This window comes from Nycticebus coucang, chromosome 8 (assembly GCF_027406575.1).
Source record: "Nycticebus coucang isolate mNycCou1 chromosome 8, mNycCou1.pri, whole genome shotgun sequence".
Classification (NCBI taxonomy): domain Eukaryota; kingdom Metazoa; phylum Chordata; class Mammalia; order Primates; family Lorisidae; genus Nycticebus; species Nycticebus coucang.
The window spans coordinates 94,963,108-94,980,154 of record NC_069787.1 but is presented as its reverse complement, the minus strand read 5'-3'; the positions used below and the strand labels follow the sequence as shown (position 1 = coordinate 94,980,154).

Below are 17,047 nucleotides of genomic sequence, written 5' to 3'. Positions count from 1 at the left end.
GTTAGGGCACTGGCCACATGCACTGAAGGTGGTAGGTTCAAACCTGGCCCAAACAAACTAAAAAAAAAAAAAAATATATCTAGGCATTGTGACGGGTGCCTATAGTCCAAGCTATAAGGGAGGCTGAGGCAAGAGAATTACTTTAGCCTAAGAGTTTGAGGTTGCTGTGAGCTCTGATGCCACAGCACTCTACCGAGGGCAATAAACTGAGACTTTGTCTCAAAAAAAAAAAAAAAAAAAAAAACTAGCCAGGAATAGTGGCACATGCCTGTAGTCCCAGCTACTCTGGAGGCTGAAGCAAGAGGATCTCTTGAGCCCAAGAGTTTGAGGTTACCGTGAGCTATGACACCATGGAACACTACCCAGGATGACAGAGACTCTGTCCTCCCAATCCCCACCCCCACCCCCAAAGACTCCAGCAAATAGGAAGAGTAGACAAGGCCCATATCCAGTTTACAGGCCCTGGGTACTTTTGGAAAGGAGGTGAGTTGAGTACCCAGGCATGAAGTGGCCAGGATGGTTTTTTCTTTCTTTTTTTTTTTTGTAGAGACAGAGTCTCACTTTATGGCCCTCGGTAGAGTGCCGTGGCCTCACACAGCTCACAGCAACCTCCAGTTCCTGGGCTTAAGCGATTCTCTTGCCTCAGCCTCCCGAGTAGCTGGGACCACAGGAGCCCGCCACAACGCCCGGCCATTTTTTGGTTGCAGTTCAGCTGGGGCTGGGTTTGAACCCATCACCCTCGGTATATGGGGCCGGCACCCTACCGACTGAGCCACAGGCACCGCCCCAGGATGGTTTTTTCTGTGACCCAGGCTGCCTGAAACCCCTGCTCCTGGCCCTAGCATTTCTTCAGGGTTCCCTGCTCCATCTGTAACATTTCCCCAGTATACCATCAGGGGCATGGAGACTTGCCAGACCCCCAACACTGCCAGCATTGCATTTGGAACCTTCAAAGAGATGAGCCAGTGGCAGCACCTCAGCTCCACACTTTCAAGGAGCCAACTTCAAAGTGCCAAATGCCCAGGCTATTTATATTCATCAAGGATACTGCACAATAGCCACGAAAGGGGCCTGCTCCTCTGGAGACAGGAACAGTTTCCCCCTTTTCATCCTCCTTCCCTATACCTTGACTCCTAAGGGGAAGCTGAGCCACACTGGTACAGGTAGCTGAGGCAGCAGGGTACCTGGGCCCAGGACAGGAATCAAGGTATTTCTTCTGCCTTACTCAGAATCCCCATGGTCTCTATCCTTTCAGTTCAGAGACCCCCCAACTTACCTTCAGAGGGGGGAAGTTTCCCTAATTCTTCTGAGTCCCTAGTTCTCAGCCCTGCCATACATAGAACCCTGAGTTTGGTGTAGGAGTTCCCTGCTAAGCAGAGGGGGAGTCACCTTGGGACCAGAACTGCTCAACTGTTCTCCATTCTACTCACTCTGTCACCTTGGGACAGGGAAAGGCCCGTTCCTGGAGACCCTAAGGACCGTAAGGATGGATAGGTAAGGCTTAAATGGGGACTCTTCTGCTTCTGCTTGAGTGCAGGAGTTCAAAGATCAGAAACCTGTGAGCTGAAGTGGGCAGAAAGAGACAGGCTATCTGCCTATTTATTGCTATGCCTCTGATGCCTCTCAGTGCAGGTACTGGGGAGGTTGAGCCTTTCATGCTCAGCTACTAACCCCTTGTCTCTGTGTATGATCAGGAGACAGTTGTGTTACACCTGAGACTGGGAGAGAGGTGAGTCAAGTATCCTGTAGCCTCCTCCTCTCACAGTGGTGGTGCTGGTATGAGTGAAAGGACTACCTCCATCCCAGTTTGCAGTCCACAACCTTTAAGCCTATCCTGGGGCCCTATGGGTCACTCAAAGCCTAGGAGTTCCTTCCTCACTGAGCAACCTCTATGGCTCATAGACTACTAGTTTATCTGTTCACAAGAGCAGGGCTCAGAGAGGAAAGGGTAGGGGTGGGGATAGGACAGGAGGGGAACTTAGCATGGAAAGGGATCCCAGAGAAGGGAGATGGGAGGAAGCGCAGGGGGTGTCTGGTTTCCTGTGCATCCAGAATATGGGCTTTGGGCCTATTTCTAGGCCAAGGGTCTCCAGAGCCAGAATTCTCCAGGGAGAGCTTCTAGTTAAGCAAGTACTGGGGTCTTGGATTGTGACACACCTGTCTTCACCTCCAACTTCTACAGTCCTCAAATTCTGAGCTACATTCTCAGAGCCACCTGATAGTCCCAAGCCCATCTGGAGTACCAGGAGCTAAAACTGTTTTAGGACTTCAAATTTGTGACTGGGCTACCAGGGAGAACAGGTAGGTAGGGTCAGTTCTAAGTCCCTGGATAGGGAACCATGAGGCTTCTGAGTGACCTTCAGGTCTGGTGAAGGCTGGGCTGCCTCTGTCCTGGGGGAGACCTGAGTAGTTGCTCAGGTATGGTAGGTGGCCAGTGCAAGGGATGAGTTGCTAATGGCCATGTTAGGCTTGGGCTTGCCATCAGAGCGAAATGGGTTGAAGAGAGGTTTCTCCCAGAGCTTTGGGAAATCAACTTTCCTACCAAGAGCTGTGGAGAGCAGATACCAACACTTCTGCCTCATCTTCCTCCATCTTAGTCCAGTGGAACTGGGGGAAAACAGATACCAATAAAGGCTGGGGGGAGGCCAGGGTAGGAGCTGGGGCTGAGGAAGCAGCAGATGACTCATACCCTCCTGATAGCCCAGTCATGTCACTGTCATCTGGCACCTGGAGGGCATGCATGGAGTAGACTGACCTGCTTTGATGCCTTTTTATTCCTCTTATGCCTCAGCCCAGCCTTTCAGGGAATTTTCCCAGAGACCAAAACATTTTCTGGAGGACACACTTGAGGGCTCCAGATATAGACCCATTCCAAACCCAGTTTCACTGCTGCTCTGTGGGAGCTCAGGGGCCAGGCCCATTTTGGTTCCTATTTTGAGCTCAGGTGGTAGGAGCTAAGAGGAGTTGCTGACTCTTTGGTGCAGTTCAGCATGTGCAGGTGCAGAGGGATCAGTGAGTACCAGAGGCTCCAAAAGACAGGGGCATCTTTACCTTCTATCCTCTCCGATTCCTTTCAGCATTCTTGTGGCTAGTCTTGGACTGGGTATTTGGGATCTGGAGATGCCACAGAGAAGGCAGGGGGCTTGAAGCAGCTGATAGCCAAGATCACAGGGTTTAATCAACTTTGAAGCCAGTGCCACAAGTCCCTCCTGAGATGTTCCACCCCAGACCATGGAGAATCAGAGGCCCCAAAGGAGTCAGCTTCACCCCGAGCTCCATGGCAATGACAGCTTGAGCCAAGTATCAATCAGTCCTGCTGACATGTCCCTTGGCATGTCCTATGTAGGGTACGTAAGGAACATGTTTCAATGTTCCTTTGAAAGCAGGGAGCCCTATCTTCAAAGGGAGAAAGGAATCTTTTGAGCAGCTCCAGTCACCCTTCCATCATGGGTTTCTGCCCTGGTCTGGTTTCTTTGACTCAATCATCTGTTCTTTTTTTTTTCTTTGTCACCCTCAGTAGAGTGCTGTGGCATCCCAGCTCACAGAAACCTCAAACTCTTGGGCTCAAACAATTCTCTTGCCTCAGCCTCCCAAGTAGCTGGGACTACAGGCACCTGCCACAATGCCTGGCTATTTTTGTTGTTATTTAGCAGGCCCGGGCCAGGTTTGAACCCACCAGCTCTAGAGCATGTGGCTGGCACCCTAACCACTGAGCTTTGGGCACCCCCCACAGTCTTCTGTTCTTAAAGTCATTCCTACCCTGTTTCTCCGAAAATAAGACATCCTCCAAAAATAAGACCTACTTACAGGAAAGATAAGATGTCCCCTGAAAATAAGACCTAGCGCATCTTTGGGAGCACACCTTAAAATAAGACACTGTCTTATTTTCGGGGAAACAGGGTACCTCCATTAGGCCTAGGTTCCATAGGGACCCAGAAGGAGGGGAGTTCTCACATTCACTGTGAGACATAGTTCAAGGTCTCTTCTCAGCAGTCATGAATTCATGTGTTCTTTTGGCAGCACTTCCTTTGCCCCCACTTATACTGGCTTCTGGATTGGGGGCGGGGGGGGAGTTTCTCCCAGGCAAGGTAAGGAGTTCTCCCAGCTCCTAAGCCAGCTGTGGGCAGCAGTCAGGGCAGCTGTGCTGTTGCCCTCCGTCTGGGCTGGTACGGCTGGCTATCGTTCATGCAGAGTTACATAAGCTTGAGTCAACTGGGGCTCAGAGCAGTTCATTGTGGGCTATTTTTAAGCTGCAACACATCACAGCAGAGGGGTCACTGCACTGCCCTCACTTACAGGGAAGGTTGTTTAAACATCTGTTATTTAAATTTCTCTGTGCCTTAGAGCTTAGAAGCCATGTCCTCCTGGAATGAATGGGTTCTGCCTTTCACATCTCAGATTACGAACGGATTATCTCCCTTCACCCTGCCCTCGGTTCTCTATCCCTGGCTGTCCTCCTCTGGGATCAGGCAGATTGACCAGAGATCAGGAGGTTCCAGCTGCTTCAAACATGGTCCTGCCTCCATGGAATGGGTATATCCTGGCCAGGAGAAACTTCAGGGAAACAGGATGTCTAGAGCTCACAGGTTGATTGGCTATCTCCACAGAAGATAGTCAAGGGAAGAAGGAACAGACAGAATGCCAGGCACAGAGCTAGGAGACTGAGAGTGTATCTCTTTCTCTTTGGGGGCCTTGGTTTGCCATCAGCACCTAGAGAGGGTTGAAACACAAGATCTCTTGGGGTCTTTCATAAGCTTGCCTTTACCTGGACTGTGCTCCTAGCTGGAAGCAGGTCTAAATTCTATCCATCTATAGCCTCTGGGGCAGAAGGGCTGGTGTATGAGCCCCTGGACAGTAGCCAGGGATGAAGCCGTGGGGAAACAGGCCTTGCTTCTCGCTCCAATACTAAGTAGATGGCTGCACTGCGAGCTCTCTAAGGCTCCTTCTGATCCTAGATTTTTGGAAACATTTGGAGCCTTCTCAAAGGACAGAGTGAAAGGCAGGTAGACTGGAAAAGTCTGAGGCCAGGGACTTGACAAAGTTGTCTGCCTCCTGAAAACACAAGGGAGACGAAAAGAGGTGTGTGTTGAAGCAAGTCTGGGAGACTTGGTCAGCCATAGAGCTCCGAGTAGAATGCAGCTTCTGTGCTCTTCTTGCTACATACTTCTCTACCATCCTCAAAACTTCTGAAGTAGAAGTGTTCCAGAGAAGGGCGTCTCAGGGTGACTCCACTCTCTCCACAGGGATTGGAGCTTTCCCCACAAGACTGCCTGGAGGGGCAAGGTGAAGTGTGAGAGGAAGGCAATGGTAGGACTTGCCCTCACAGAGGAGACTTCCTCTAACCTCATCCCAAACCCGAGTTCCTTCCAGCTCCTCCTTGCCACCTACCTCCCACCTCTCAGTCCTTAGCCTGGGGAATGGGCTTAGCCTGGGGGAGGGGCTCCCCAGATTGCCATGGCAACATGTTGGCCCGCCTCACTTCCCAGAATCAGAAATAGAATTGGATGCCCTTCTTCCTGGTGAGAGACTATTTAAAAACATGTTGGGGGAGGGGTACAGAGGCGCTTTCCCTAGGGGTTGGGAGAAGGGGCCCAACCTGAGAGTCCATCAGGGTGGCTGCCCCTCTGCTGGATGAGATGGAAGTGGGCTTTGGCTGGTTAAGAATTCTGACACAAAGGGCTCAGTTTGGCCCATACTCGGCACTACGAGGTTCCTGGGAAGGTATTCAGCTTAGTGGTGCCAACAGAGAAAATGTGTCCTCCCTGGCCTGGGTTACCTGCTAAGCTATGGAAAGGAGGAGCAAGTCCATGCAGGACACAGTGTGGGTGTAGGGCTTGTGGTTGCAGCACTGGGAAGGGAGGCATGTTGGCTTCCCTCTATCAGGGCTTATGCCTGTGTGGCCCTAGGCACTGCACCCAGTGGTTGTACCACAGGTTCCTGAAGTGTGAATCCAGGCTCAGTGCCTGTAGCTCAGTGGTTAGGGCACTGGCCACATACACCGGGGCTGGTGGGTTCTAACCAGGCCTTGGCCAGCTAAAACAACAATGACAACAATAACAACAAAAATAGCTGGACATTGTGGCAGGCACCTGTGGTCCCAGCTACTTGGGAGGCTGAGGCAAGAGAATCGCTTAAGCCCAAGAGTTTGAGGTTGCTGTGAGCTGTGATGCCATGGCATTCCACCCAGGGCGACAGCTTAAGACTGTCTCAAAAAAAAAAAAAAAAAAAGTATGAATCCAGATCCTGATAGCCCAGTTTTGGATTCTGGTTCTACTACACACTAGCTGAAACAGACCTCTCTCCCCTTTCTGTACCTTGAATTCCTTACGTATAACATAAGGTATGATAGTGCCCAGCTCATGAATTCCTAAGAGTCTGGATTACAAGTGTTCTACATTGTGCCAGCACAGAGGAAGCACCTAGTCAATATCAGTCATTGTTTTTGCTGTAAGAGATGTTTGGTTCCTAGGTGGGAAGGGCCCTCTCTCTCATGGCTGCTTCCTTTGGGCTTTCTTTCATCAGCCAGGCTCTTCACCTTCTCTTCACCTTCAGACTTCAGGCCAGTTGTTCACAAAGGAGGCCAATCAGGGAATGGAAGGTTATGCCTCATTTCTGCAGGAGGTGGAGGATGGCTTAGTGGTCAGTCTGGATGCTCTCAGCATCTCCCTCTCCATGCCTTCCCAGTCCTCTCAGGCACAGCCCAGCTCAAATCCTGCACAGAGGCTAGAGACTGTTATTAGCATATTTGTTGTAAACAAACAAAAAAACCCACTAGCTTGTTCAAGCCAGAGATTAATGAAGTTAATATTGTTCAAATATGTGTGTACATGAATGTATGCACACACATGCACAGGCCACAGACCCTTGGGCTATGGACATCGGCATGAGGAGGACCACCTTCCTGCACTATACATGAGGGTGAACTACTCCTTGGTGTCAGGAGCAGTCTATTCTCATTCTCTTTTTATTTTATTTTATTTTTTGAGACAGAGTCTCACTCTGTTGCCTTAGGTTAGAGTGCTGTGCAGTCCTAGCTCACAGCAACCTCAAACTCCTAGGTTTGAGTCATCCTCTTGCCTCAGTCTCCCAAGTACCTGGGACTACAGGTGCTCGCCACAACACCCAGCTAATTTGTCTATTTTTGGTAGAGGTGAGATGTCACTCTTGCTCAGGCTATTCTCGAACTCCTGAGCTCAGGCTATCCACCTGCCTCAGCCTCCCAGAGTGCTAGGATTATAGGCATGAACCACCACGCCACCTCTGTTCCCATTCTTTTTTTTTAGAGGCAGTCTCACTTTTTTTTTTTTTTTTTTTGGTTTTTGGCCGGGGCTAGGTTTGAACCTGCCACCTCCGGCATATGGGACTGGCGCCCTACTCCTTGAGCCACAGGCGCCGCCCGAGGCAGTCTCACTTTGTCACCCTCGGTAAAGTGCTGTAGCATCATAGCTCACAGTAACCTCCAGCTCTTGGGCTTTGGTGATTCTCTTGTCTCAGCCTCCTGAGTAGCTGGGACTACAACTGTTCCCATTCTTAATTAAAGGAGCATCAGGGAAGGGGGGAAGGGTCCCAGGAAGCCTGACATGTGGCTGAGTCAGGCTTTGCCCAGTGCAGTCAGAAAGGTGAGGATGCAGCACAATGCCAGCCTTAGCCTTGCACCCCACGGCCAACTGTAAACACTATTTTTAATCTCTGTGAAAACACAGTTTCAGAGGATAAGCTTATAGCTTCATTCTCCACAAACCTGTGTCCTGGGTGGGAAGATTGAGATCTGAAAGGACACAGCCCTGGAAGACAGTGAGGAGGCCCAGAGCTTGGAGCTGGTGGGAGGGAAGATGGCCTGACTTTGCTACAGGTTAGAACCTCATAGGTCCTTGGCAATGAGCAGCTCTCCAAACTGCCACCTAGGCTTGTCCTCTGTGGCTACAGGGCAGCTCTGGGCCTAGGCTGGTGGTCCAGGAAAGTCCTATTCTCCCTTGTCCCTTTGCTTTTTCATCTAAGAATTGGGGGGAGGAACTGCCCACTTGTTTCCTGTTTTGTTTTATTTTTTTGAGACAGATCTTACTTTGTTCCCCTCAGTAGAGTGCTGTGGCATCACAGCTCACAGCAATCTCAAACTCTGGGACTTAAGTGATTCTCTTGCCTCAGCCTCCCAAGTACCTGGGACTACAGGTGCCCACCTCAACCCCCAGCTATTTTTTAGAGATGAGGTCTTTCTCTGGCTCATGCTGGTCTCGAACCTGTGAGCTCAGGCAATCCACTCACCTTAGCCTCCCAATGGTCTTGAACTCTTGAGCTCAGACAATCTACCCACCTCGGCCTCCCAGACTGCCACCATGCCCAGCCTTGCCCACCTGTTCTGATAGCTCACATTTCCTATGCTTCTATCCCATGTCCAGTTCTTTGTCCAACTTGTCCTTACTGTTGCCCGCTATGTACTGTGTGCCCACTATGCACTGTGCCCACTATGCTTTGTGCAGACAGCCTGTGTACCTACCATGCCTCATCCTTTATCTTTCTTTAGGTTTGGAAAGTTCTCTGTTATTTCTTTGAATAAACTTTCTACCCCAATCTCTCTGCCTCCTCTTTAAGGCCAATAATTCTTAGATTTTTCTTTTGAGGCTATTTTTTAGATCTTGTAGGTGGGCTTCATTCTTATTTTTTCTCTTCTAACTCTGTATTTTCAAGTAGCCTGTCTTCAAGCTAACTAATTCTTTCTTCGGCTTGGTCAATTCTGCTGTTGAGAAATTCTGATGCATTTCGCTGTTTGACAAGTAAATTCTTAAGCTCTAGAATTTCTGTTTTCTTTAGAAATTTCAATCTTTTTCTTAAATTTCTCAGATAGGCTTCTGAATTCCTTCTCTGTATTATCTTGAAGTTCATTGAACTTCTTTAGGACAGCCGTTTTGAATCCTTTGCTTGAGAGGCCCCCTACCTCAATATCTCTGGGATTGGTCCCTGGTAACTTATTTAGTTCATTTGGTGAGGTCATGTCTTCCTGGATGTTCATGATGCTTGTGTATGTTTGTTGATGTCTAGGCATTGAAGAATTAGGTATTTATTTCAACCTTTACAGTCTGGGCTTGTTTGAGAAGCTTTCCAGATACTCAAAGGGAATTTTTTTTTTTTCGAGACAGAGTTTCACTTTGTTGCCCGCGGTAGAGTGCTGTGGCGTCATAGCTTATATCAACCTCCAACTCTTGGGCTTAAGCGATTCTCCTGCCTCAGCCTCCCCAGTAGCTGGGACTACAGGCGCCCACCACAATGCCCGGCTATTTTTTATTGCAGTTGTCACTGCTGTTTTAGCTGGTTGGGGCTGGGTTCGAACCCTCCACCCTTGGTATATGGGACTGGCGCCCTACCCACTGAGCCATAGGTACTGCCCCTACTCAAAGGGAATTGAGTGTTGTAGCGTAAGTTTTTGGTCACTGTACCTGTATCAGCATTGGGGGGTGCCTCAGACTCAGTAATGTTAAACTCTTGCACACTCCTGGTGGTACCACCTTGGTTAGCTTGGTACCAATTCTTAGATGAGTTCTCTGGATTACCAGGCAAAGTGTTTGAGTCTCTTCTCTGAGCTAGGTTGCTGGAGTTGGGGGAGGAATGATCAGAGCACTTGTGGCCACCAGCACCAGGTCACACCTGAAGCTAGCCCATTCTCACCCAAAGCCAGTGGTGACTGTTGCTTGGCTACCTCTGATGTTTATTCAAAACCCAAAGGCTCCTTAGTTAGCAGATGGTGAAATTTGCCAGGACTGGTCCTTTCCTTCAAGGCAGCATGTTTCCTTCTGGTTCAGGATGGGTCCAGAAATGCTTTCCAGGAGCTAAGGCCTGGACTCAGGGGCCTTAAGAGTCTGCTTGGTATTTTTACTGTGACTGAGCTGGTATCCAAGTTGCAGAACAAAGTCCTCTGAGGTCTTCCCTTTCCTTTCCTCAATTTTTCCTGAGCCATGCTGCCTGTAGTTGGGGCAGACACTAGCTTAGCTGTAGCTGCTGGTGTCACACTGGGTAATGTGTACCGTTAAGTCCACTGGATCTGAGCCCACATAGCCACAGAAATTGCCCAAAGGCTGGATTCCTTGTCTGCCTTATGAATTTAATTCAGGCCTCAGATTGCTTTTTAGTCTACTGGTTGGTGGGGCTAGCATTATCTTGGGCTGGCTTCAGGGTAGAGGATTTCCCTCTGGCTGGGCTGGTCAAAATGCTCCTTGTAGGGCAGTGGTTCTCAACTTCCCAATGCCTCAAACCTTTAATACAGTCCAAAGGGGTCGCAACCCATAGGTTGAAAACCGCTGCTCTAGGGAATGCCCCATCCTTTAATTACCACGTGACTGGCACTGTGACCACCGTGGCCTAGCCCTATGCCCAGTGCTCTTCCCTCCCTCATGGGTAAAGTGAAGCTGATACAATGTGAAAAGAACTAGAACATTCTGACTTGAGGATTCTGAGCAGAAGTACAACCCCCACCCCTTCTACCCCTGTGGGATACTGGTCCTGGGCTTCAGGGACATGTGGCTCTGGAGAGGGGGTTCTGTGAGGCACAGGCAGAGAAGAACCATATGGAGCAGCAGAGACTGCCAAGGAGCTGCTGTCCCTGGAGCAGGAGCTAGGGAACATAGGAGAGGGGAGTTTGGGTCTGAGCCCAGGCCCCTCACCCAATTCTGCCTCTTGAGACTGAATAGTGAAGGAGCATCCCCCCAACCCCACCAAAGGGCCTGTACAGGGTTTCCTCAGAGTATCCCCTGCCTACCTTTATCCCCTGGCTTTAGATGGCCACCCCTTGGGTACTACCCTCGCTCTGGGGGTGGCCTGGCTGGGAAAGGTAGAGAGGGCTGGCCTGAAGCTGGTTGACTTCACTAGTGTCTCTGGGTCTTTCTGCCTCTAGAGGTTCCCTGATCAGGCCCCCATTCTTCAGGATGGGTGGGTCCCCTGGATTCCCACACTCTGTTACCCCCCAGGTCACTGGGGGCTGTGATGTGTAGGGTCACCATGGCAATGAAGTGGGGGCAGGGCACCTAGAGCATGGAGCAGGACTATGGAAGCCACCAAGAAGGTGGGGGGCCCTGATACATCAGGCCCCCAGGGCCACCCCTTGGACAGCAGCCAGCAGCTAGGGGATAGCCTCAGAGGGTCCCAGGAACCATGGATAAGCTCAGAATCCCCATATGCCAAGCCAGGATTGGCATTGTCTACCAAGACCGTCACTGATGGGACCCATGGCCCAGCCTCCCAGGCCCATGTCCCTGAGCCCATTCACCAGCTACTCCAGGACCCTACTCAGGTTAGCTCCCATGGCTGCTGTGAGCAGGCCTCCCAGGATGTCCCAGGACTCTTTTCCAACAAGCTATTTCAGAACCCCATCGTGGGAGCCCAACAGCATCTCATCATGGACGATGTGACCCTGACTTTACCAGTGTGCATGCGCAGTGACAGTACCAGTGACATAGCCCAGTATGGACCCTGCCGCCCCCGGCTTCGGGTGCAGATTGAGGGGGAGGGCAAGGCTCCAGCTAAGGTTCTAGTAGGCTGGGGAAAAGGCCCCTGCAGCCCCGAACAGATGGCTTCCTTAGGAACCAGGAAGAGTCGGTGGCTACCCTACTTCTTCTCAGGAGAGGATGGTGCAACTGAAGTCCAAGGTCCTCGTCTGACTCCAGCTCAGGACCTAGGTCAAGATCAGGGCCACAGCAAGTGCCTGTGTCCAAGTCAGGCTCCTGCCCTAAATACAACTTCTTTTCAGTCACTGGCTCCTCCAACTCCAGCTCTGGCTAATACTCCAGCTCTGGATGTGACCTCAAAGCCCACTGCAGTTGAAACTTACACCTGCACCCTTGATCACGTGACTGATACCACTGCTGTAACAAAGGGCCTGTCTCAAGACCTCCCCCTCAGGAGGTGTGACAACCAATGGTCAATCCTCTTAGAGTCTTCCAGAATGGTCACATCCTGCCAGGACAAAGTGAATTTCCACTCCAAAGAGGAGCCTCTCACCCCAGCACCTAATCCAGAAGAGTTCCCAGACAGTGCCCAGGAACATGAGGTTGCCAGAAGGCAGGTGCTACCCAAGCAGGCTGAGAACACAGCAGAGAAGACCCTGGTCTATACCTCCAGGCCAGGGAGCCCAACATCAGGCTCAGAGACCCCAGATGCCCCCAAGTCCCAGAGGAATAGCCAGGAGATCTGCAGCTCTCAGCAAGAGCAGACCCCTAATGTCTGTGACAATACCTGCTCCAATATGCCACCAATATACCAAGTAACCTACCACAAGCAGTCCCAATTTCAGTCTCCCAGGGAAGCCATGCAGATCCCCTCCCCCACTGCCCCTACCTGCCAGCTTCAAGAAGCTGTAGAAGACCATGTGTTGGTGTTTGATATGGCCACAGGCAATACCAGGATGGGGTTACTGTGCCATGACCCAATGGGCTCACGGGCAGTACTGGTGGGCCTCATGCCCAGCCACCCCTCCATCTATGTCCCTGAAAATATGCTGTCTGCCCAACTACTGACCAAGCCCATCCTGTCTCCTGACAGCAATAACTCCAGCTTCTGGTCCACACCCATTCTGTCCAGCCCGGTGCCCTCCAGCCTCTCATCTGGCAGCTATCGAGAAGTGGCCTTAGTTCCCAAGGAGGCCAGGCTCCACCTGGAGTCACGAGACTCCCCTGGTACTGAGACACCCTTAAAGGTCGGGATGCTCACTGGGCCTATTCCACTGGGGATGCCCCTCCAACTTGATGAGAGGATACATGTCCCTAGTCCTGAGTGGTCTAAATCTGATGCTGAAAAAAATGAATCTAGTCACACCATTTGGATGCTGGACTCCTCCAAGATGCCAAATGCCTCCACAGTCCAGACAAAGAAACTGCAGTGGATGAACTCAGAGCCTGCTATACCAGCCAGCACCCAAGAGGTGCCTAAACCTCTGTTCCAGGAGGGCCAACACAACCACAACCAGAAAGAGGTCATTACTGCTCACCCTGATAACCCACAGGCCAAAGATGCCTTCACCGGGCAGATCCTCTTTGCTGGACAGCACCCCCTAGCTGAGCAGCACCCCCTTACAAGTCTACCTCCTCTCACTAGGCAGATTCCCTTTGTCAGGCAGCTTTCTCTCACCAAACAGATACCCCTCACTGGGAAGCCCTCTTTTACTAGAGAACCCCCCATCAACAAAGAACCCACTCTTTTAAGAGGATCCCCTACCACTACTGGGGAGCCTAGCCAGGCCTGCACCCAGGAAGGTGAGCCCTCGGGCTTGTCTACCCATGTGCGGGTACTTGGGGTGCCCCTAGCCCCTGAGGAGACCTGTGTCTATATGAATAGAGACAAAGTTGGCACCAGTAGTGCTCAAAACTCCAGCATGAATCAGCTGACATCCTGGCAACATGGCAGCTTCCCCAGGGCCCAGGAGGAACAGCTTTCCGTGGTCACATTTACCACACCTAGCACTGGATGCAAAGTCTTCCCCATGGCTATGGTGGGCCCTGAGTCCCAGAATGCCCGGTTCAAGCTAACAGCTGAGGACATTACACACTCATCAGTTGTTGCACACCTTGGCTTGCTCCGTGGGGCCTGCTATGAGCTAGTGTCTGCCACAGACGCCCTGCCAGTGGGGTCGCCAGTGCTCTGCCGCCACTCACTGCGCACCTACCAGGACATGGCAGCTGTGGTGATTGATACAGGTACAGGATTCACTAAATGTGGACTGGCTGGAGAGGACCATGTCCTTAGTGTTGTACCTTCACGAGTCCAGCTGCTGCAGCACCCAGCCCAGGACCAGCCTCGGTATGCAGTGCCTGAAAACCGAGAGGGCTCCTACTCGGTGCTGAACCGAGGTGTCATCTCTGACTGGGATGCACTAGAGGTGCTGTGGCAGCATCTATTCTACTGCAGGCTGGGTGTGCAGCCTGAGGAGCTGGCTGTGCTTGTGGCCGACTCACCCATCTCACCACGCACCAACCGAGAAAAGGTGGCTGAAATACTCTTTGAGCGTTTTCAGGTACCAGCCATGCAGACAGTGCATCAGGCCCTGTTGGCGCTTTATGCTTATGGGCGTACCACTGGGCTGGTGCTGGGCAGTGGCCATGGCACCTCCTATGTGGCTCCCATCCTCACTGGGGATTTGGCCCCACTTGACACATACCGGCTGGATGTGGCTGGTGCTGATCTCACTGACCACCTGGCTCAGCTACTGCAGGTAAGTGGCCAATCACTGCCCAAGCCAGGGATGGTCAACCAGATTAAAGAGGCCTGCTGCTACGTGGCCTTCGATATGGAAGCTGAGATGGCCCGCACCCAGGCCCAGGCCCGGGTGGACTTTGTGCTCCCAGATAAGCAGGTTATCACACTGGGCTCTGAGCGCTTCTGCTGTCCTGAGGCCCTCTTCCAGCCAAACCTGTTAGGCCTCAACCAGCCAGGCCTCCCTCAGCTGGCTCTCCTAAGCATCAGCCGGTTGGAGGCCAAGCAACAGGAGCAGCTGCTGGCCAATGTAGTGCTGGATGGTGGCAGCACCCTGGTGAGTGGCTTCCCTGAGCGCTTGAGACAGGAGCTGGGCCCTGGTGCCACAGTACTAGGTTCTCCCCACCGTGCAGTTGCTGCCTGGCTTGGGGGCTCCATCATGGCATCTCGGGACTCCTTCCAGAGCCTTTGGCTCAGTCGCCGCGAGTACGACGAAGAGGGACCCTGGGCTATCTACAAGTACCAGCTATGAGCACATAAAAGTTCTGGTTCTGCTTGCTTTAAGCACTGCGATGTGTTTCAGGCATGAGGTGGTGTGGGAAAAGCGAGAGTCCAGGCATGAGGTTAGGGATGGGGCCCTGGCTCTGCACTCTGGAACTCCATTGACCCCTTAACCTGCCCTTTCTGGAGAGCCCTTGGAGTCCCTTCGCTGACATTGGCTCTTATCTGGCCTGACTTTTTACTATACCCCAAGGGCAACCACAGAGAGTGGCTGCTGTGGGTTTTGCCCCGTTGCCCTGACGACAAGCGCAATTACCCTTGATTGCCAGCAAGTTGCCATGGCAATTTCAAACATAATGTAATAACCCACACAGCATGGAGTGAGTCACAAGGTGGGGGACAGGGAGGGCAGCCCCCTCCCCTAGCTCCAGTGGGAAAGACTGTTTACCTCCCTCCACCCCCCTGGGCCACATCTTGAACGCTTTTCTTGGGGCTGAAGCTGGGGATGTGGACACAGCTGAGCAGTTCCAAAGATGATTGGGGACTAGGGTATTGACACCAAGGGAGTGTCCCTGTCAGAGTTCGGCTTCATAGGGGAGCTGGCCTGGTAATATAGGTACCTCCTAGAATCTGAACCTTGGCTGGATTTCTAGGCTGGGTTTGGAGGGTCTTTTATTGGCCAGGAAGAACATGAGGCATGAGAGTACTAGGTTTTGGTACCCTGGGATGGGGAATGGAGGGAGGGGCAAATGAATCCTGGATCCTGGGTGGGAAACCCAACCTGAGCTAGGGGATGAGGTTCTGTGAATACTGAGGCTCACATCTTATTCTGCCTCTCTGACTTTCTTGATTTGGTGGGAGCCAGAACTATAAATTTTGGGTTCTCTTTTCCTCTTCAGCTTTCCAACCTAGGTGGCCCCTGACTGGCTGCAGGGTGGCTGGTGTACAGCTTTTCCTTAGGAGGGTCCTTTTAGAGGCTACTGGGCAATGCCACCTGCCTCTGCTCTTGTCCCAAACTCTGCTCTATGCTGAAGGGCCTCCCACCATTCTCTAGCTAGTGAAATGGCTAGAAGCCATGTCCCCTGACCCCTCTCTGGCTTCGAATAGGGGGCATAAGAACAAAGCTCAGGGTGGCGCCTGTGGCTCAAAGGAGTAGGTGGCCAGCCCCATATGCCGGAAGTGGTGGGTTCAAGCCCAGCCCCGGCCAAAAATTGCAAAAAACAAAAACAAAAACAAAACAAAGCTCAGGTGGCTCCTGTGGCTCAAAGGGGTAGGGCACCGGTCCCGTATGCCAGAGGTGGTGGGTTCAAACCCAGCCCTGGCCAAAAAAAAAAAAAAAAAAAAAACAAAGCTCAGTGTTGGCCAAATCTATGCCCTGTAACAATTGAGAATTGTGGGGCCAGGCATGGTTATGCCCATAATGCTAGCACTCTGCAAAGTTGAGGCAGGTGGATTGCTTGAGCTTAGGAGTTCAAGACCAGCCTGAGCAAGAGTAAGACCCCATCTCTACTTAAAAAAGAAAGAAAGAAAGAAAGAAAGAAAATTAGCCAGGCATGGTGGCAGGCACCTGTAGTCCCAGCTACTTGGAATGAGAATAGCTTTAACTTGGTTTGGCACCTGTAGCTCAGTGCTAGGGCGCCAGCCACATATACCGGAGCTGGAGGGTTCGAACCCAGCCCTGGCCTGCGGAAGAACAATGACAACTACAACCAAAAAATAGCCAGGCATTGTGGTGGGCACCTGTAGTCCCACCTACTTGGGAGGCTGGGGCAAGAGAATTGCTGTGATGCCACAGCACTCTACTGAGGGCAACATAGTGAGACTCTGCCGCCCCCCCCCCAAAAGAGAGAGAATAGCTTTAACCTTAGGAGCTTGAGGTTTTGAGGTTGCTGTGAACCAGGCTAATGCCACAGCACTCAAGCCTGAGCAAAAGTGAGACTGTGTCTCAAAAAAACAAAAAACAAAACTGAGGATGTCATTTAGCTGGCATTAATACCCCCTGCCTGGAGGGCAGCAGGTGGGTAAAGCCAAAACGCTGAAGAGGCCCTTCCCTGTCTGAGCCTCTGTGTCTGGGAGTTAAAGGATAAGCCATTCCTCAGTCCTATCCCTGGGTTCTTATGTGCAAGTTGTTCTCTACAAATGGCAATGACCTGACTATTCCCACACACGTTTGAGAGCAACGGGCTACCCTGGTGGGGAGCCTGGAAACAGCCAATGATGTAAGATTATCACAAACCCTGCCTGCCCCAGGCATGGACCAGCCCCTTCCCCTGTCATGCTGTCACAGCCTGATTCAGTCTCCACAATCCTGAGATTTGTGTCAGGCACGAAGGAGATTGAAAACTCCAGGGACCAGCTACAGCATCCACACACG

The 17,047-nt window shown here is 51.6% G+C and overlaps 1 protein-coding gene across 1 annotated transcript; it reads left to right on the top strand.

Annotated features, from left to right (window-relative positions):
• Positions 1 to 556: 556 nt before the first annotated feature.
• Positions 557 to 14,704, top strand: LOC128591400 (uncharacterized). Its single transcript, XM_053598843.1, has 2 exons — positions 557 to 1,494; positions 12,526 to 14,704. Exons 1-2 carry the CDS (start codon positions 1,487 to 1,489, stop codon positions 14,702 to 14,704), a joined length of 2,187 nt encoding a protein of 728 aa, XP_053454818.1. The 5' UTR covers positions 557 to 1,486.
• Positions 14,705 to 17,047: the final 2,343 nt, after the last annotated feature.